A 22,523-nucleotide genomic window follows, 5' to 3' on the forward strand; every position below is an offset into this window, starting at 1 on the left:
TACTTTCAATGGGACCCGGACTCTGCAGGTCTGCATCAAACCTTAAGTACCGGTATCATTTTCAGTTCATCTGTGATTTTTGGACTGTGTACTTTAATGAACGACATTTAGTTTAAATCGCGGGACTTACAGTCCGGTCTGGGTTAATTTTGTGTTTGTGATACATTCTTTTAATGTGGGCGCATGCGGCTTATATACAGGTGCGGCTAGTGTGAGTACAAAATCGGTTTCCCTCTGAAAATGTGGTGGGTGCGGCTTATAATCAGGTGCGCTCTATAGTCCGGAATTTATGCCAACCTGAACAGTTCTTCTTTACCTGTAAAATGCACAAATAACAAGAGAATTCAAGCAGAAGAGAATTGAAATACGAACTGCGAGCTCAGTGGAGAATTTAAATTAAATATTTATTTTCAATCTTAAATAAAATCAAATAAGTATAATAATCATCGATAATGCGATTACATGTGCATCTCTTTTAATGATCTTGACCCGTCTTGGGATCAAAATTCGTTTTCATCACGAGAACTGATTGTATTCGCTACTAAAGCGGCAGAAATAGAAGCAAACTAATACTTGTACCGATCTAAAAAAAGACAATGTGTCTAACGAACACTTCTTCGAGTTCAGAGTTAAGCAAACCAAAAAAGGTTTGTAAACGTCATTTTTAAAGTCGGTCGACGTGGCCGGCTACTCTCCTCGATACACGATGATGTTTTTATCCGTCTCGTAAATTTTGACTTCGTGGAGAGTGTTCGGGGCGATGGCCTTGGCCATGTTGGTCCAGATGTAAACGGAGAGGTTCTCGGTCGTGCTAGGAAACAAGGAAAAACCATATTAGCTGTGGTAGTACTGTGAACAAAATTCTTAACCCTAACAAGCGAACAGAAGAAGTGTTTTTGCTGTTTCCTTTGGTAGGACTTCAGCAATTGTTATGTAAACAGCAGAGGCCCCTTGATTGAACCCTGAGGAACGCCAAACATGTTTTCTGCAGTCTTCCTTTAAAGACCCCGCTGTATGGTATCCATAACTCGAGGAAAAAGGATACCTGGCAACGTTAGCGAAATACGGCACGTCCTTGTCCAAGTTCTTATGGTCGAGTGGTATCATGATGACTTCCTGTAAAGGGAATTCAACACTCAAAAGCTCGTATTTGATATAACACAATAAAGAAAATCATAAACAGTAAAAATGAACAAATAGAAAAGGAAAAATAAAAAAATAGAAACCTTTTTAAAAAAATAGAAAACACAAAAAGCAAAATTTGTATAAAAATTTGATATATATATATATATATAAGATAAATAATAAATAATTTCAAATAAAAACATAGAAAATAAAGAGTAAAAATGCTTAAATTACAATAAAATATAAAACATATTTAAAAATTGAAAAAAAAAAAATGATAAATTACAAAATCAATTCATAAATCATGAAAAATAAATACAATAATATCCATCTATTTAAGAAAATTATTAAGTAAAAATAACAAATAAATACAAAAAACTATAAATTAAAAAACAATTAATAGATCATTAAACATCAAAATATAAAAAGTAAAAATGGCTAAAAAAAAAAAAAGATGATAAATTATTTAAAAATAAAAAAATTATAAAAATGTATAACTTGCATAATGATTAAAATGTAAATGTATTCAAAATAAAAATATAAGAGGTAAAAATCAATAAAATTAAAAATAAATAGAATTCAAAAAATTAAAAATGAATGGATTTTTTGAAAAAAAAAAAAAAAAAAAAATCATGTTTAAAACTGCCAAATAAATAAGTATATAAAAACAAAATAAGATTATGAGATTAAATATGAAGATACACCTATAAACAAATAAAAATGCAAAAGGTAAAAGCAAATAAAATAACAAAATACTTAGTAATTAATACAAAATAATAAATAATAAAAAAACTAATGATAAATTAATAAAACATATAATTAAAACTTAAAAAAAAACTGTAATACCCCCAAAAATATTCATTATAATGCACATATTAAAAATACAATTCAAAAATAAAAAAGCATTCTGTGTTAATAATGATGTAACTACATGGGAGCAAAACCAAATCGAGGGTAATGTATACAGCTACCTTCAATTTTCAACACAGCGACATATATAGAAAACAATTGAAAGTACACGCTACTATGAAATATTTGCATCTTGCAGTACTTAACCAAACAATATATATATATATATATATATGATATATAGTTTGTCCTTACCTCTATCGACCTCTTCAAGTCAGTTAGGTTCATAATCATGCCGGTCACCTCATCGATCTTAACGAAAAACCACAAAGGGACAGTTCATCTCGGACCAACGGTGAGCAAACTACAGCCCGCGGGCCACGTGCGGCCCGTCAGGCTTTTTCATCCGGCCTGTCGAATAGTGTAATACTTTTGCTCTAGCTCACTTATTGTTTATTTTACCGGACTATGAACTTCACATTACAATATTATCATCATTGATATAATAAAATTTGGCATTTTGATTCTATGTAGACCAAAATACATATTTAGCTTAAAATATTCCCGTTCTCACAAAAATATTTTATATAGGTAATGTTATATTTTACTAGTTTTTGTTGTTGTTCTGTGCAGCCCTTTGAAACTTTTTGAGATGTACAAATAAATACGACCTAATCCTGCAAAAATACTACAAAAATACTACAATACTAAATATGATATTTAGTGCTTAAAACGAGGACTTAATAGTATTTTGCTATCATTGTGAAAATAAAATACTATGGAAACACTACAAAAATACTACTAAAGCAGTACTATAATACTACTAAAGTAATACTACAAAAATACTGAATGGAAATACATCAAAAACCTTTCTCCAGAAATAATACAAAAATACCACGATAGCAATATACGAATACAAAAATACGACAAATATAACAACTTAGGTAATGTTACAAAAATACTAAAACAATACTAGTATGGAAATACATCGAAAACACTTCCACAGAAATAATACAAAAATACGACAACAGCAATACTATAATACAAAATTATGAATACAAAAATACTACTAACACAACACTTAGGTAATATTACAAAAATACTAAAACAATACTAGTATGGAAATACAAAAATACCATAATACTATCATATAAAAACTCTACTACAGAAAAAGGACACAAATACAATTAAAGTATTTTTGTAATAAGAAATACTACTTTCATACTATTATGGAAATACTGCAAAAATATAACTGAAATACTCCAATTATAATAACATAAAAAATACTTCAAAAACACATCTATGGAAATTCTCCCAAAATACTACTACAGCATTACTATAATATGACTAAAGAAATACTACAAAAATACTAAAACAATACTACTATGGAAATACATCGAAAACACTTCCACAGAAATAATACAAAAATACCACAACAGCAATACTATAATACAAAATTCTGAATACAAAAATACTACTAATATAACACTTAGGTAATATTACAAAAATACTAGTTTGGAAATACTTCAAAAATAATTTCAAGAAATACAAAAATACCATAATACTTTGATACAAAAACACTACTACAAAAATAGGACAAAAATATAATTAAAGTATTTTGCAATGATACCAAAGAAATACTACTTTAATACTATTATGGAAATACTGCAAAAATAATACCATGGAAATACTTTAACAACAAGTCGATGGAAATTCTACAGAAATACCACTACAGTAAATATTTTTGTAATACTTTAAGTTACAAATACGACAGACCGTGTGGAAACATATGTTGGCCAAGAGGGGAATGGGCGCCACCAGGCTGTACTTGCCCAAGACACACCACAGGAAATGGCTAGTGGTTAGGAGATCCAGCCAACCGATTTAATAAGACAAAAATAGTACTACATAAATACTACACTAATAAAACTACAGCATTGCTCCAGAAATACTATCACAATTCTAGAAAAATACTACTGCAGTTATGCTACAATACAAAAATACCACTATGGAAATAGTACAAAAATACAAATACAGTAATATTACAGAAAAACTATTAAAAAATGTACTACAAAAATACTGCTGAGGTGCTATGAAAATCCTACAGTCATACCACAAAAAATACTATGGTAATACCACAAAATATTACAGTAATACTAAAACACACTATCACAATTCTAGAAAAATACTACTGCAGTTATGCTATAATACAAAAGTACTACTACAGTAACATTACAGAAAAACTGCATAAAAAATCTACAACAGAAATACTACGGAATTGCTAAAAAAATCCTATAATCATACTACTAAAAATATAATGGTTATACTACAAAGATATTACAGTAACACTAAAACACTCAATCACAATTCTAGAAAACTACTGCAGTTACGCTATAATACAAAAATACTACTACAGTAACAATACAGAAAAACTGCAAAAAAAATGTTTACAACAAAAATACTACGGAATTGCTAAAAAAATCCTATGGTCATCCTGTACTACAAAAAAACATTATGGTAATACTACAAAAATATTACAGTAATACTCAAACACACTATCACAATTCTAGAAAAATAATACTGCAGTTATGCTATAATACAAAAATACTACTACAGAAATAGTACAAAAATACAACTACGGTAATATTACAGAAGAACTACAAAAAAATCTACTGCAAAAATACTACAGAAGTACTAAAAAAATACTAGTCATACTATAAAAAATACTATGGTAATACTACAAAATACTACATTAATACTAAAACACACTATCACAATTCTAGAAAAATACTACTGCAGTTATGCTATAAACCAAAAATTCTACTACAGAAATAGTACAAAAATACAACTACAGTAATATTACAGAACTACAAAAGAATCTACTACAGCCATTCTACAAAAAAATACTATGGTAATACCACAAAAATATTACAGTAATACTAAAAAACATTTTTAACACTATAAAAAAATACTACTACAGTGTTGATACAACGCAAAAATACCAGTACAATAATACTACAAAAAATAAACTTAAGCATTTTTGACGTTCACTTGCATTTTCATGTATGTAGTGTATTTATATTTATTTTTTAAGCATTTCCTGATAAATATGAGCCATTTTTCTTATCAGCAGGTATGTTTAAAGCAGGGGTGTCAAACTCATTTTAACTCGGGGGCCACACGTTACAACAAACATTCTGTCGGGGGCTGGTTTAGTAGATTAGAGAGAAAGAAAAACAGAGATAAAGAAATAAGAGAAAGAGGGAGGGAAAAGGAGAGAGGGCGGGAAAAAAGAAAGAAAAACAGAGAGGGAGAGAGTGTGAGAAACAAAAGATAAAAAGTCGTGAGAAAGGGGGAGAAGAAAGGGAGAGGAAGAAAGAAATAGAAAAGTGAAATAGAAAGACAGAAGGAGAGAAAAGAGAAAAGCACGAAGGGTATGGAGAGAGAAAGAGAGAGACAGAGAGAGAGAGAGACAGAGAGAGAGAGCGACAGAGAGAAATGAATACAAGTACAGTGTCTTTGTTCGAGGCACCTGGCTTTGGCAACATCAAGTTGACATATTTCAACCTGCAGTTTGTTTTTCTCTTGCGCTTCTCTGAGTGTTGTCTCGCGGGCCGAATTCAATCCCTTAGCGGGCCTGATTTGGCCCACGGGCCGCCTGTTTGACCCATGTGATTTAGAGTCAGGAGGAAGAAATCCAAAGAGAAATAAAAAGAGAAGGAGAGAAAAGAAAGCGCAAAGGGTATGAAGAGAGCGAGAGAAAGGAGAAAAGGAAAAAGGGAAGTTAGAGCAAAAGAGAGAGAAAGAGACAAAGAGCAACAAAGGAAGAGAAAAAGAGAGACAGAGAGGGAAAAAAGGGATGGGAGAGAGAGAGAGAAAGAGAAAGAGAGAGAGAAAGAGAAAGAGAAAGAGAGAGAGAGAGAGAGAGAGAGAAATATGAATACAAGTACAGTGTCTTTGTTCGAGGCACCTGGCTTTGGCAACATCAAGTTGACACATTTCAACCTGCAGCTTGTTTTTCTCTTGCGCTTCTCTGAGTGTTGTCTCGCGGGCCGAATTCAATCCCTTAGCGGGCCTGATTTGGCCCACGGGCCGCCTGTTTGACCCATGTGATTTAGAGTCAGGAGGAAGAAATCCAAAGAGAAATAAAAAGAGAAGGAGAGAAAAGAAAGCGCAAAGGGTATGAAGAGAGCGAGAGAAAGGAGAAAAGGAAAAAGGGAAGTTAGAGCAAAAGAGAGAGAAAGAGACAAAGAGCAACAAAGGAAGAGAAAAAGAGAGACAGAGAGGGAAAAAAGGGATGGGAGAGAGAGAGAGAAAGAGAAAGAGAGAGAGAAAGAGAAAGAGAAAGAGAAAGAGAGAGAGAGAGAGAGAGAGAGAAATATGAATACAAGTACAGTGTCTTTGTTCGAGGCACCTGGCTTTGGCAACATCAAGTTGACACATTTCAACCTGCAGCTTGTTTTTCTCTTGCGCTTCTCTGAGTGTTGTCTCGCGGGCCGAATTAAATCCCTTAGCGGGCCTGATTTGGCCCACGGGCCGCCTGTTTGACCCATGTGATTTAGAGTCAGGAGGAAGAAATCCAAAGAGAAATAAAAAGAGAAGGAGAGAAAAGAAAGCGCAAAGGGTATGAAGAGAGCGAGAGAAAGGAGAAAAGGAAAAAGGGAAGTTAGAGCAAAAGAGAGAGAAAGAGACAAAGAGCAACAAAGGAAGAGAAAAAGAGAGAGAGAGAGGAAAAAAAAAGGATGGAAGAGAGAGAGAGAGAGAGAGAGAGACAAAGAGAAAGAGAAAAAGAGAGACAGAGAGGGAAAAATGAATACAAGTACAGTGTCTTTGTTCGAGGCACCTGGCTTTGCCAACATCAAGTTGACATATTTCAACCTGCAGTTTGTTTTTCTCTTGCACTTCTCTGAGTGTTGTCTCGCGGGCCGGATTCAATCCCTTAGCGGGCTTGATCTGGCCCGCGGGCCGCCTGCTTGACACCTGTGGTTTAAAGAGTCTCATGGTCGAAAACGAGCGATCATGTGAGTTGGCGGGTACAAATCGCTCTTTATCTTTTGTTTTCTTTGCCTGAAGCGATTTTAGAAAGAATGCGAGGATTTATCTGCTTGTCCGGAGCGTTAGAAACGATAAAGGACTAGAACTAGTGTCACGTGGTTTTTTTCCCAATAAAATACTGTAAACCTCCGTTAAAATCCATGTTTATTTAGAATAAATACACATGCATAAGTGCTACAAAAATCCTATAGTCATACTACAAAAAATATAATGGTTATACTACAAAAATATTACAGTCATACTAAAACACACAATCACAATTCTAGAAAAACACTACTAAAGTTATGCTATAATACAAAAATACTACTACAGTAACATTAAAGAAAAACTGCAAAAAAAATCTACAACAAATATACTACGGAATTGCTAAAAAAAATCCTATAGTTATACTACAAAAAATATAATGGTTGTACTACAAAAATATTACAATAATACTAAAACACACAATCACAATTCTAGAAAAATACTACTGCAGTTATGCTGGAATACAAAAATACTACTACAGTAACATTACAGAAAAACTGAAAAAAAAAAATCTACAACAAATACTACGGATGTGCTAAAAAAAAATCCTATAGTCATACTACAAAAAAATATAATTGTTATACGACAAAAATATTACAGTAACACTAAAACACACTATCACAATTCTAGAAAAATACTACTGCAGTTATGCTATAATACAAAAATACTACCACAGTAACATTACAGAAAAACTGCAAAAAAAATCTACAACAAAAATACTACGGAATTGCTAAAAAAAACCCTATAGTCATACTACAAAAAATATAATGGTTATACTACAAAAATATGACAGTAATACTAAAACACAATTCTAGAAAAATACTACTGCAGTTATGCTATAAAACAAAAATACTACTGCAGTAATATTACAGAAGAACGACAAAAATAAATCAACAAAAATACTACAGAAGTGCTATAAAAATCCTATAGTCATACTACAAAAAATACTACGGTAATACTACAAAAATATAACAGTAATACTAAAATACACCATCACAATTCTAGAAAAATACTAGTGCGGTTATGGAATAATACAAAAATACTACTACAGAAATAGTACAAAAACACAACTCCAGTAATATTACAGGAAAAACTAGAATAAAATATACTACAAAAGTACTACAGAAGAGCTATAAAAATAGTCATACTGCAAAAAAATCTACTACAAAAATACTACAGCTGTGTGCTAAAAAAATTCTATAGTCTACCTATTCTATTACAGTCATACTAAAACACACTATCACAATTCCAGAAAAATACTACTGCAGTTATGCTATAAAACAAAAATACTACTACAGAAATAATACGAAAATACAACTACAGTAATATTACAGAAAAACTACAAAAATAAATCAACAAAAATACTACAGAAGTGCTATAAAAATTCTATAGGCATACTACAAAAAATACTACGGTAATACTACAAAAATACAACAGTAATACTAAAATACACCATCACAATTCTAGAAAAATACTACTGCGGTTATGGAATAATACAAAAATACTACTACAGAAATAGTACAAAAACACAACTCCAGTATTATTACAGGAAAAACTACAATAAAATATACTACAAAAATACTACAGAAGAGCTATAAAAATAGTCATACTACAAAAAATATAATGGTTATACTACAAAAATATTACAGTAATACTAAAACACACAATCACAATTCTAGAAAAATACTACTGAACTTATGCTATAATACAAAAATACTACTACAGTAACATTACAGAAAAACTGCAAAAAAAAATCTACAACAAAAATACTACGGAATTGCTAAAAAAATCCTATAGTCATACTACAAAAAATAATATGGTAAAACTACAAAAATATTACAGTAATACTCAAACACACCATCACAATTCTAGAAAAATACTACTGCAGTTATGCAATAATACAAAAATACCACTACAGTAACATTACAGAAAAACTGCAAAAAAAAAAAAAAATCTACAACAAAAATACTACGGAATTGCTAAAAAAAAAAAATCCTATAGTTATACTGCAAAAAATATAATGGTTATACTACAAAAATATTACAGTAATACTAAAACACACAATCACAATTCTAGAAAAATACTACTGAACTTATGCTATAATACAAAAATACTACTACAGTAACATTACAGAAAAACTGCAAAAAAAAAAAATCTACAACAAAAATACTACGGAATTGCTAAAAAAATCCTATAGTCATACTACAAAAAATAATATGGTAAAACTACAAAAATATTACAGTAATACTCAAACACACCATCACAATTCTAGAAAAATACTACTGCAGTTATGCAATAATACAAAAATACCACTACAGTAACATTACAGAAAAACTGCAAAAAAAAAAAAAATCTACAACAAAAATACTACGGAATTGCTAAAAAAAAAATCCTATAGTTATACTGCAAAAAATATAATGGTTATACTACAAAAATATTACAGTAATACTAAAACACACAATCACAATTCTAGAAAAATACTACTGAACTTATGCTATAATACAAAAATACTACTACAGTAACATTACAGAAAAACTGCAAAAAAAAAATCTACAACAAAAATACTACGGAATTGCTAAAAAAATCCTATAGTCATACTACAAAAAATAATATGGTAAAACTACAAAAATATTACAGTAATACTCAAACACACCATCACAATTCTAGAAAAATACTACTGCAGTTATGCAATAATACAAAAATACCACTACAGTAACATTACAGAAAAACTGCAAAAAAAAAAAATCTACAACAAAAATACTACGGAATTGCTAAAAAAAAAAATCCTATAGTTATACTGCAAAAAATATAATGGTTATACTACAAAAATATTACAGTAACACTAAAACACACTATCACAATTCTAAAAAAAAACTACTGCAGTTATGCTATAAAAAAAAAATACTACTACAGAAATAATACGAAAATACAACTACAGTAATATTACAGAAAAACTACAAAAATAAATCAACAAAAATACTACAGAAGTGATATAAAAATTCTATAGGCATACTACAAAAAATACTACGGTAATACTACAAAAATACAACAGTAATACGAAAATACACTATCACAATCCTAGAATGTATTTACATATATATATATATATATATATATATATATATGTATATATATGTATGTATACATGTAATATTTATTTACATATTTTTCATAGAAAGACTAGTTTCATCAAATTTGATTGAAACAGTCACAATTAAAGCAAAATAATATATTAGGTTTCCTTTATACGCACTAAATTCAATAATAGGTTTTGCAGCAACTTTTTAGCATTTCTTTAGTCAGATTTTTGTAGTATTTAGTGTATTTTTAGTAATTTACATAGTAGTATTACTGCATGTAGATGTATTTCTGTAGTAGTGTTTTCATAGTTTTTTTTTGTTGCACTATTTCTGTGGTAAGATTTTTGTTTTATCGTATTATTGTGGTAGTGTTTTATAGTATTTCCTTGGTAGTGTTTGTGTCGCATCTCTGTAAATTTTTTGTAGTATTTTTATAGTAGTATTTACATGGTAGTACGTTTGTAGTATTTCTGTAGTGTTTTTTAGTATTTCCATAATAGTATTTTGTAGTCGCTTTTGGATGTATTTCTGTCATATTTCTGTAGTAGTGTTTTCAGTTTTTCCTATTGCAATATTTCTGTAGCAGGATTTTTGTTTTATAGAATTATTGTAGAGGTATTTTGTAGTATTTCTGTAGTAATATTTTTGAGTATTTCGGCAGAATTTTGTATTAATTTTGCAGAAGTGTTTTTGTATAATTTATATGGTAGAACGTTTGTAGTATTTTGGTAGTGTTTTTTTAGTATTTCCATCGTAGTATTTTTGTAGTATTACAGTAGTTTTTTTTTTTAATGTATTTCTGTCAGAATATTTCTGTAGCAGTGTTTTCATCGTTTTTCGGTTGCAATATTTCTGTAGTAAAATTTTTGTATTATAATATTATTGTAGTGGTATTTTTGTAGTGTTTCGATAGTAATATTACTGTCGTTGTTTTTTTTAGAATATTTCTCTAATAGTGTTTTCATAAATTTTCCTGTTCTGTTCTGGTTTTTGGATTATAGTATTAATGTCATGGTATTTTGTAGTATTTCTGCAGTATTACTGTTATTGTTTTTGCTGCATTTCTGTCATAATATTTCTGTAATAGTGTTTTCATAGTTTTTCTGTTGTTCTGTTCAGATTTTTGTATTATAGTATTATTGTCATGGTATTTTTGTAGTATTTCTGTAGTAATATTTTTGAGTATTGCCTTAGTAGTATTTGTGTCATAATTCTGCAGAATTTTTTAGTATTTTGGCAATAGTGTTTTTGTAGAGTTTACATGGTAGGACGTTTGTAGTATTTTGGTAGTGTTTTTTACTATTTCCATAGTAGTATTTTTATAGTATTACTGTAGTTGTTTTTTTATGTATTTCTGTCATAATATTTCTGTAATAGTGTTTTATTGGTTTACTGTTGTTCTGTTCTGATTTTTGTATTATAGTATTATTGTAGTGATATTTTGTAGTGTTTCCATAGTAATATTTCTGTAGTTGTTTTATAGAATATTTCTGTAATAGTGTTTTCATATATTTTCCGTAGTAATATTTTTGAGTATTTCTTTAGTGGCATTTGTGTCGTATTTCTGCAGAATTTTGTAGTATTTTTGCAGTAGTGTTTTTGGAGAATTTACACGTTAGGACGTTTGTAGTATTTTGATTGTGTTTTTTAGTATTTCCATAGTAGTATTTTTATAGTCTTACTTTAGTTCTTTTTTTATGTATTTGTCATAATATTTTTGTAGTAGTGTTTTCATAGTTTTTCTGTTGCAATATTTCTGTAGCAGGATTTTTATTTTATAGTATTACAGTAGTGGTATTTTAGTAGTTTTTCTGTAGTAACATTTTGAAGTATTTAATTGGTAGTAACTGTGTCGTATTTCTGTAGAATCGTTGTAGTATTTTTGCAGCAGTATTTACATGGTAGTTCGTTTGTAGTATTTTGGAAGTGTTTTTTGTATTTCCATAGTAGTATATTTGTAGTATTACTGTAGTTGTTTTATGATGTATTTCTGTCATAATATTTCTGTAGTAGTTTAAAAAAATGTTACTTCTGTAGTAAGATTTTTGTTTTATAGTATTATTGTAGTGGTGTTTTGTAGTATTTCTGTAGAAATATTTTTTAAGTATTTCCTTGATAATATTTTTGTCGTATTTATGGAGAATTTTTGTAGTATTTCTGCAGTAGTATTTTTGTCGTATTTACCTGGTAATATGTTTGTAGTATTTCGGTAGTGTTTTCTAGTATTTCCATAATGTTATTTTTGTAGTATTACTGTAGTTGTTTTATGATGCATTTCTGTCACAAAATTTCTGTAGTAGTGTTTTCATTGTTTTTCCTGTTCCATGTTTTTGTAGTCACATTTTTGTATAGTATAGTATTTTGGTACTATTTCTGTAGTAGTGTTTTTGTATTACTGTACGAGTATTTTTGTAGTATTTCTATACTGATATAATAATGAAATGTATGCATTAGGTCCCAGTTTTTAAGCACTAAATTTGAATTTAAATTAGTTTTTTAATCATTTTTTGTAGTAGTATTTTTGTTGTAGACACACAAAGGCACAGTAGGTACAAGGCTGGCACCCAAAATACATGTTTTAATTAGTATTACTTTGTTTACCATTAAATAAATTCCCATTGTATTTTGACCTTTTTCATTTGACGGGCCGGATGAAAAATCCTGACGAGCATATGGCCCGCTGGCCATAGTTTGCCCACCCCTAGTATAGAAGGTTTTCAAAACATGAAATAGAAAGGCAAATACTCACCTTACCACGCACAGTTATCTCCACTGTGGACAGAAATAAAAGAATCGATTGAATTAAAGATAGGAAATTACTAACATGAATAAGAAATGGGTCAATTATTTAAGAAAAAACATGGCGGAAGTTTTAAATTTTGAGTCGTACTGATGTACTTTTATCTTTCAGGATTCAGAAAATCGTTGAAAATACAAGGGACGCTCTGAATTGACTGCACTGGAAGTATTTTGTTTTTGATAAAAATAATAAATGAATCGAAAAAATGCTTCCGAAAGTACCATGTAGTGATGTCATCCACTTGTAAGTCTTGAGTTTTATCAGTAATAGCCAAAACCGGTATAGGCAAAGGGCTGGTGTGAAATAGGGATTTTTTTCCAACAGCTCTGAAATTTAACTCATAGTCCGCCCTTCTGGTATGAAAGGGATCGTCAGCCATTTCGACGATGCACTTGTGCAGGGGTGTCAAACTCATTTTAACTTGGGGGCCACACGATAGAACAAACATTCCGTCGGGGGCCGGACTAGTAGATTAAGGAGGAAGAAAAAGAGATAAAGAAATAAGAGAAAGATGGAGGGAAAAGGAGAGAGGGCGGGACAAAGAAAGAAAAAGAGAGAGAGGGAGAGAGCGTGAGGAACAAAAGATAAAAAGTCGTGAGAGGGGGAAAGAAAGGTAGAGGAAGAAATAAATCCAAAGGGAAATAGAAAGACAGAAGGAGAGAAAAGAGAAAAGAGAAAAGAAAGCACGAATGGTAGGAAGAAAGAGAAAAGAGAGAAAAGGAAAAAAGAAAGTGAGAGCAAAAGGAGTTAAAAAGACAGAGAGAGAAAGAGACAAAGAGCAACAAAGGAAGAGAAAAAGAGACACAGAGAGTGAAAGACAGAGACAGAGAGTGGGAGAAAAGGGGTGGAAAAGTGGGAGAGAGAAAGAGAGAAAGAAAAAGAAATACAAGTACAGTGTCTTTGTTTGAGGCACATGGCTTTGACAACATCAAGTTGACATATTTCAACCTGCAGCTTGTTTTTCTCTTGCACTTCTCTGAGTGTAGTCTCGCGGGCCGGATTCAATCCCTTAGCGGGCCTGATCTGGCCCGCGGGCCGCCTGTTTGACACCTGTGCACTTGTGAATAAAACAGCTTTGTTCTGTACCTCATTTGTGCATGGAATATTTTTAATAAATACTTCAACGGAACTGCTCGTCCTCAGCGCTTGTTTTACAGGTCTAATGATATACGAACGTGCAAAGGAAGAAATTTCTGTCAGAACCCGAACTGGAGGAAGACCCAGATGCGTGACGTTTTCACAAAAGCTTTATTTTACGGGAATGGGGCAGTTACGTGCGTGAACACAAACGCCAGTGATTTGGCGATCGCTGGGCGGAAGAAGTAGGACAGAAGTCCGGCGTGGAAAAACGGGAAGCCAGAGGCCGACGAGATCGATAACAGATACACGAGCAGATACCGGACAGACGGGGTCCATACCGGACAGGACGGGACAGCCAGGATCGATACCAGATACACGAGCAGATACCGGACGGACGGGATCGATATCAGACAGGACGAGACAGACGGGGTCGATACCGGATACCAGAAACTGGAGTCAGATATCAGACAGGACGAGACATACGGGATTGATACCGGATACTGGAGTGAGATATCAGACAGGACGAGACAGAAGGGATCAATACGGGATACTGGAGATTGGCGCAAGATATCGGACAGGATGAGACAGGCAAAATCGATACCGGATACTGGAGACTGTAGCAAGATATCAGACAGGACAACAGACGGGATCGATACCAGATACTGGAGACTAGAGTCAGATATCAAAAATGACGAGATAGACGGGATCGATACCCGATACTGGAGTCAGATATCAGACAGGACGAGACAGACGGGAGCAACACCAGAAACTGGGGACTGGAGTCAGATATCAAACAGAACGAGATAGACGGGATCGATACCGGACAGGATACACAAGAAAATAGTGAGTCAGAACACACGTCTTGCGGGTGCAGAGGTTCGTTGACGGACTGACAAGGGGTGAATGAGAGCACTGAGCTTAAATAGGAGGGAAGCCAATCAGGCAACGGGCCGCAGCTGGCGCCAAACGGGCAATGGGCAACCGTGAAAATGTCATCCCTCTTTACCAGCCGCTTGACCAGAAGTACAACGAATTTGCTCGTCCTATTTGCGTGATATATATAAATGTGTGTTTCTTCTTCTTCTGTGTTTTGTTTTCAGTTAGTTTAGTGCATCCCTAAATAATGATATTTCCTGCTTTTAGGACTATTTAAATCCTGCATAGTACTACTTCCTCTCATAATCATACTGGTTAAATGCTAATTGAGTGATAATAGGTGCATTTGCTTTGGACTTTAAAGCAATTACAGTCAGAATACCGACTGGTTAGCGACTTTCAGATCGACACAATGAGCGAAGTAACTGTTATTAACCTTTGTAGTTGTGTCCGTGGCCATTAGGGTTGTTGCACTTCCCGTATACCTTCAAGTTTTCTTCATCGGACATGTGAATGCTGCAAAAGAGAGGGGAAAAAACAACATTGTCAGTGTTCATTTTACCTCTGAAAAGTGATGGGTCCCGGGGACTCGCATGCTCAAAAATCTATGGGTCCCAACCAGTGCTCCCTCTAAGCTGCGCGCATGCGCAATTGCGCACTGCTAGCACATTCTCAGCGCACAAGAAAATCTAGCCAGCGCACAAAAATCAGGGCTAAAAATTACTAATTAAGAAGCGACTTAAGTCAAAGTTACAGTGCATGAAGGTAAAAATACGCGGGTTCCCCTGACGTTGTGTCCTAAATGCGGTATTTTGAAGTCGAGTCGAAGGAGAACGAAGTTGAGTAAAGTTAGTAGAGTTTGTCAGGGAACCGGCTTCTTCGGCTCGGCTCACTAAAAGGAACCGGCTCTTTCGGGTCCTAAACGGCTCTTCAGGCTGTTTTTGCTTCTTTAATCCCAACATGACCCAATATTATGTAAAATAATGCACAAAATGACTTAAAAGAAAAAAATACCAAAATGAAAAAGTAGTGAAAAGCTGAGAAAAAAAAACAAAAAGAAGAGGAAAAAAAAGAAGGAAAAATTTAGAAAAAATACAGGAAAAAAAGAAAAGAAAAATGTACGAAAAAAGTAAATAGAGAAAAAAAAGAAAAAAGTAACAGCTCGGAAAAAATAATCACAATGAGACTTTTTTTTGAAGGAATTTTAAAAAAAGTAGTAAAAACACAGAAAAAAAGAAGAAAAAGCTTGTGTTGCATTCAAATAATTGTATGCGACAAAATGTATCAGGAAATAAAAAGAAATGGATATCTTGTGAAAGAATTGTAAGAACAAACGACGTTTGTAGGCCGTACAACCTTTGCAATAGTACATGAGTCGATTCATTCAAAAGAGAAAAATCATTTTGCATTGTCGGAAACTCAGCAAAATGTAACTTGATGTCAAGTTTTGGACATGTTTGGTAATGGATTAGTTGCCACACTTGGGATTATGGTTGCTCACTGTTGTTTCAAGCGTTGCTCACCGACTTTGTGTGAACGCTCAGACCCGTGGAAAATTACAGGGAACATTGGTCAACAGAGATCTATGGGTCCACAAAATTTTGTGTTATCAAGGTTAAAATTGTAAATCGGCGACAAATATATAATACAAATCTATATATTCATTCAGTTTTAATCATCAGTTTATTGGTAATACAAATCAGTTATCACGTCAAGATTTTTCAGTTCACAACAATATTTCACATTATCAAAATAATATTGCTGAAATATTGGTCTATATATTCATGCACTTTTAATCATCACAGTTAATTGGTAATACAAAGCAGTTATCACTTCAGATTTTTCAGTTCATATATTCTTCGTGGTTTGCTGTCCCGCCACAAGGTCCAATCCATTATCATCCTCCTCATAGCCTCCAGGAATATAATTGAGTCCATTTTGGCAGAAAAGTCCTTTTCTTGCTCGGAGTATTCTTTTGTTTATTTTCTTTCGTCGAATCGTTCTCTTCAACACATGTGTTTTCATTGCCTTCGCGGTCTTCTGAAGAATTTCTCCGCTGTTTTTTTCGTGCCGGAATTATTGCCGTTGTTATCACTTTCTGCATTTTGTTTCGACTTATTATTGAGACTGAAGAAGTTACCAATTTTGTGTTGATTTTCACCTAATACGAATATACTGCCTGACGAAAAGTTTGGAGTGTGGTAAATCTGCTAAAAAATGATAATGACAATTTCGTGTCACAAAAGTTGCAAAAATAATGCGTCTAGGACGCAGGGACGTGGGCAAACGAGAACACTGCATTGTTTATTCCTGTCAGGATCCGCAACACAAATGCTAATGTTTAGGAAACTCGATTAGGAAGAATCGGAAACTCGAGTCCTTAGATTGAAACGAACTTGGCAAAAACCCACTATAAGTGATTTCATGCCTGTAACCACAAAGAAGATCTCTATCGGGCGACAAACAACTGTAACGGGTAACATTGACCGCAGTCATCGCTTCGTTCCGGCGTCAGTTCCGCCTAGAAATAGAAAATTAAATAAATAAATGGGGAATTGCTTATACAGTGGAACCTCGCTAGTTAGTGGTTCCACTTTTGCGGGTTCAGAGCTTCGCGGGTCTAAAAAATATACCTTACCTTCTCAATAAAAGCATTTATTGACTTGACGCCATTGAGCGCGAGCTTATGTGAACTGAGGACACGGTGTGGACACTCTTATTGTGAAGGGGAGGGGGAGGCCCTTCAACTCCTCCCACCTCACCCCTTTCTTATGTGGTGCTCAGTTTATCAAGGAGGGAACTCGGCGACGCGACGTAAGGATATTCTCTTCGGTCACATTTCATCTCAAGTTTGACTTTATTATACCAAAAGCGAGCGGTTGTTTGTACTACCTAAACACGGCTAATTGTGTGTGGTTTCGTGTATTTGTGGTAAAATCCGTTCGATGCCGCTAGCTAAGGTATGTTGTTATTTAAATTTGTATTTTAGTAGAGTGCTAAAATGTATTTCAGTCTAATTCTTTTCTTTTATATGTCCTTGTTAAAATTTAAAATTACATTTTAAAACGAGACTACAGACGCTCCCCTCCTGACGAACATTCGAGTTACGAAAAACGGTAAATACGATCATTTTTTTCAGGATGTCGAAAAATGCCCAGGCATTGCTGCAAGTGAGATTTTGTATTGTGTGCACCTTTTTCCAAGTACAGGACACTCCTGTAGTGCTTCTTTCCGCCACTACCAGCGTGTGGCACTGTGAGAGGTCACCCAACATCCACCCGAAGAAGAAATCCACTTCCTTTTTCTAATCTGTGTGTCATTCTATACTGTATCTCCAGTGTGCGCGGAACTTTTTTTTCCTCATGCCATGAGGAGTAAAAGCCCACACTAAACCTCACCCCCACATTTGCATATTACCCTATTCTTACAGTGCGTATTTTCCGTAACACTATTTAAATACTCTATATCAACACGTTATATTTTTGTATTCTATATATTTTATTCTATTATTTTATTTTTCAACAAAAGGATACTGCTGGAAGTGTTAATTTCCCTACAGGGATGAATAAAGCATCTATCTATCATCCAACTTTGACATTTTCAATGTTTAATATCTCGTGCATCCACTTAATATGGTTGGTGTGAAGCGTAAAGAAGAGCCGAGCCGTTTCTTTTGAAATGAAAGTGGAATAAGAAAGCTTTATGCGGTTGAAAAAATGGTCGGATCGCTTTTTACGGCCATTTTCTACCACGGAGGAGGACCTCTTGAAGCGCATCTCCCCAAAGTAAGTTGAACTCAACTTTATTTATCTTTATAGAGCATATGCTTATTTTTTAGTACAAAACAATAAAGGTTACTTACATAAAAGTTAAACATACAAAATAAAGCACTGAAGCAACTTACAAACAAATTCAACTTACAAACAAATCTGGAACTTATCTCGTTCGTAAGTAGGGCAGTATCTGTACTGCATCTCATTAACTGTAAAATCTTTTAAAATACATCACACCCAAAAAGAAAAAAAAACTTTGGATGTGAATTTCTCAGGTTTTTGATCAGGAAGTGGTGGAAGGAAGAGCGTATTTCAAATGGTCATATCATCAAAATAGTTCATTAATAAGCTTTAACAATGCTATCATTTCAAAGCTCATTTGTATTACTTTCTATTAATACCAAAAACCCAAATTACGTAAAGTCATTTTTATTTGTGACGCCCTAAATCACAAGGAGTCTCAAAGGGCTGCACAGACTATCGCAAACCACAGACTATTATGACACCATCCCCTGATCTAAAACATACATGAGGGCAAGGGAAAACTCAAAAACCTCATTATGAGGAAAATGAAGAACCCTTGAGAAGGGTGGCATCCCCCTTCCAGGATTACCAGACAGCAAAGGATGTCGCATTGACACACCAAAAATAAAAATAAAAGATGAAATAATTACAGTATAATCTGAAATAAAAAATAAAATAAAAATAATCACCACTGTGACTCATTTTAGTTAATCAGGTCACATATTTTGAGGGCAAAACATATTTTCTAGGTCAGTTTTTTCAATGTTTTGCCTCTTTATTTGTAGTTTCAATTAAATTTAGTGGAAATAAACTACAGCCCCCAAGCCACATGTAGCCCGTCAGACATTTTCATCAGCACCACCAAACAAAAATGTTATAAAGATGATATGTATAAACATATACTAATACTTGGTTGGTCGGATTGTTTTAAATTCTTTAAATACTCTATTGTCCAATTGTGCTGGAAGTGGCGGCCCTCACACTCAACTATCGTTTTTTTATTTGCAGTCGCCATGTCGGAAATGGGGATCAAAGGGCTACTGACACCATCTGATGATTTTTTTTCATTTATTTACAGTATTTGGAACAAATTTATTTGATACTGCGGTCAACATTACCGGTGGGCCAGATATTAATTTTATGACCAGTAAAAAAATGTATCATGGGAAAAGTTGGGCATCAATTGAGTAGAAGTGTAGATTTAAAAACTTCCATTGAGGTTGCAGATCTAATCTCCGGAGGCAGAGCATTCCACAGCACCTGGGCCCGGATGAAGAACACTGTCGAGGCTGCAGATTTCTTCTTGGCTCTTGGAGTCACGAGTACACCGGCATTTTCCGATTAATGCAAACGTCACCAACACCGGAGGCGACCCAATGTAGCTAAACGCTATAATAGTCACAGGGTTGGGTAGGGTTACTTTAACTTGATTACTTTCAGTTACTTTTGGATTACTCCAATACCAAATATGCTAATAAAAGACAAAAGAAACTAAATGTGAATAAAATGACTCAATTTTGCGCAGGCTTGGGGAGTAACGGAATACATGGAACGGCAAGAATGCTGTTGGCAAGCTGTTTGGATTTATTTTCATTTTGTTTCTGTCGCATTTTATGTTTGTTTTGCCGGAGATCAAAGCCAGGAGAGAAAGCTTACCACGTGTTGTGAGTCATCATTTTATTCATATTTAGTTTATTTTGTCTTTTATTAGCATATTTGGTATTGGAGTAATCCAAAAGTAATTGAAAGTAATTAAGTTAAAGTAACCCTACCCAACCCTGAATATTCACGACCAAAAGTCTGTCCCGCGGGCCGAATTTTGGACCCGCTTTAAAGAAAGGGCGCTTAGTATTTGGCAACGCAAGATGGCCGACGTCAACTTCACTTTAGGTTACTTCCGGGTGCGGGGCGTGATTGGCGTAATTCAAAATACCCAGCTACTCTTTTTATTCGGAATAATGATAATTATGAAAATAACAACAAAAATAATGATAATAAAATTGGAATATGAGCATAATCGTAGAAAACTGCCAAGACGTGTATCCTGCTCGCACGAACGATTTTCTCGCTTTACTTAAGCTCTCTTTTGAAGTTGTTTTTTTTACCTGTGTAGGCGGTGGCAAGCACTGAAGCTCTGGACCCGGGTGATGTATCCTACCCGCTCGGGTACCGGTCCCGGTACCGGACCCCCGTTGCTGGTAGCGGATCCGGGCATACTCGACGAAGGAAAAGAGAAAATGCGACCGCGAAGCTCCAGTGGAAGCCTAAGATGAGGTGGATGTGTCGCTTACGAACGAAAAGGCTTTGTAAACCGACTCGTTGAAGAGAGCCACGGGAGCCGACGTTGCGCCTAAATTCGACTCCCTGCAGAATCCGACTCTCTTTCTTTATCCTTCTCAGCGTTACACAGAACAATCGTTCTGCTTGCAATTTTTCTTTAAGGATTCTAAGTTGTCGACTATAAACAATGAACATCGGTTTATATTTAATTTTTCATTTTGTAGATGTGTAAAAAGTGGCATTTATGTTTTACTGTGTTCTCCACGGGTGATATGTTTCGTGATGAGCATTTTTGAACGGAGAGTTCAGAATTGTACTCGATAGTTTTTTTTGTTGTCGGGCTGAAAATGTTAATATATTTGTATTTGTATTTGTTTTTCAGAGATTGGAGTTGCTTACTCTAAAAGGTTTAAAGTTTAGTTAATAATCACCGTAGAGCACGGGTGTCAACCAGGCGGCCCGCGGGCCAGATCAGGCCCGCTAAGGGATTGAATCTGGCCCGCGAGACAACACTCAGAGAAGCGCAAGAGAAAAACAAGCTGCAGGTTGAAATATGTCAACTTGCCTCTCACAAAGACATTTTACTTGTATTATTTTTCTCTCTCTCTCCCTCTCTCTCTCTCTCTCTCTCTCTCTCTCTCTCTCTCTCTCTTGTCCCCACCCCTTTTCTCCCACCCTGTCTCTGTCTCTTTCACTCTCTGTGTCTGTATTTATTTCTCTCTCTGTGTCTCTCTCTCTCTCTCTCTCTCTCTCTCTCTCGCTCTCTCCCTCCCTCTCTCTCTCTCTCTTTCTTTTTTCTCTCTCTTTTCCCCACCCCTTTTCTCCCACCCTGTCTCTGTCTCTTTCACTCTCTGTGTCTGTATTTATTTCTCTCTCTCTGTCTCTCTCTCTGTCTCTCTCTCTCTCTATCTCTCTCTCTCTCTGTCTCTTTCACTCTCCGTGTCTCTTTTTTCTCTTCCTTTGTTGCTCTTTGTATCATTCTCGCTCTGTGTCTTTTAACCTCTTTTGCTCTAACTTCTTTTTTTCCGTCCTCTCTTTTCTCTTTCTCTCTTCATACCCTTCGCGCTTTCTTTTGTCTTTTCTCTCCTTCTGTCTTTCTATTTCTGTTTGGATTTCTTTCTTCCTCTCCCTTTCTTTTCCCCCTCTCTCACGACTTTTTATCTTTTGTTTCTCTTGCTCTTTCCCTCTATCTCTCTTTTTTCTTTGTCCTGCCCTCACTCCCTTTCCCTCCCTCTTTCTCTTATTTCTTAATCTCTCTTTTTCTTTCTCTTTAATCTACTAGTCCGGCCCCCGACAAAATGTTTGTCCTATTGTGTGGCCCCGAGTTAAAATGAGTTTGACACCCCTGCCGTAGAGTGAAAAAATAGAGACATTTTTTTAAATGACTATTTATTGTATTCATAATGTTACAACAATATTGTTGGTTACTGTCCTTTTTTTCTTTTATTTTTTTGTCGTGTTTTGTTTTTTTTTTCCTAGCTTTTTTACAAAATCTTTCTTGTTCTTTTCCTCTTTTGCTTCTCTTTTTCTCTCTATTTTTTATTTTTTTTCCCTAGG

The 22,523-nt window shown here is 34.1% G+C and overlaps 1 protein-coding gene across 1 annotated transcript; it reads right to left on the bottom strand.

Moving 5' to 3' along the window:
• Window positions 1–379: 379 nt before the first annotated feature.
• pts (6-pyruvoyltetrahydropterin synthase) lies at window positions 380–20,967 on the bottom strand. Its single transcript, XM_088323442.1, has 6 exons — window positions 20,792–20,967; window positions 15,326–15,405; window positions 12,883–12,905; window positions 2,230–2,286; window positions 1,046–1,116; window positions 380–811 (listed from the first exon to the last, which is right to left on the bottom strand). Exons 1-6 carry the CDS (start codon window positions 20,899–20,901, stop codon window positions 688–690), a joined length of 465 nt encoding a protein of 154 aa, XP_088179568.1. The 5' UTR covers window positions 20,902–20,967; the 3' UTR covers window positions 380–687.
• Window positions 20,968–22,523: the final 1,556 nt, after the last annotated feature.

The sequence above is a fragment of the Urocampus carinirostris genome, chromosome 19 (assembly GCF_059441175.1).
Source record: "Urocampus carinirostris isolate Australia breed hairy pipefish chromosome 19, RoL_Ucar_1.0, whole genome shotgun sequence".
NCBI lineage: Eukaryota > Metazoa > Chordata > Actinopteri > Syngnathiformes > Syngnathidae > Urocampus > Urocampus carinirostris.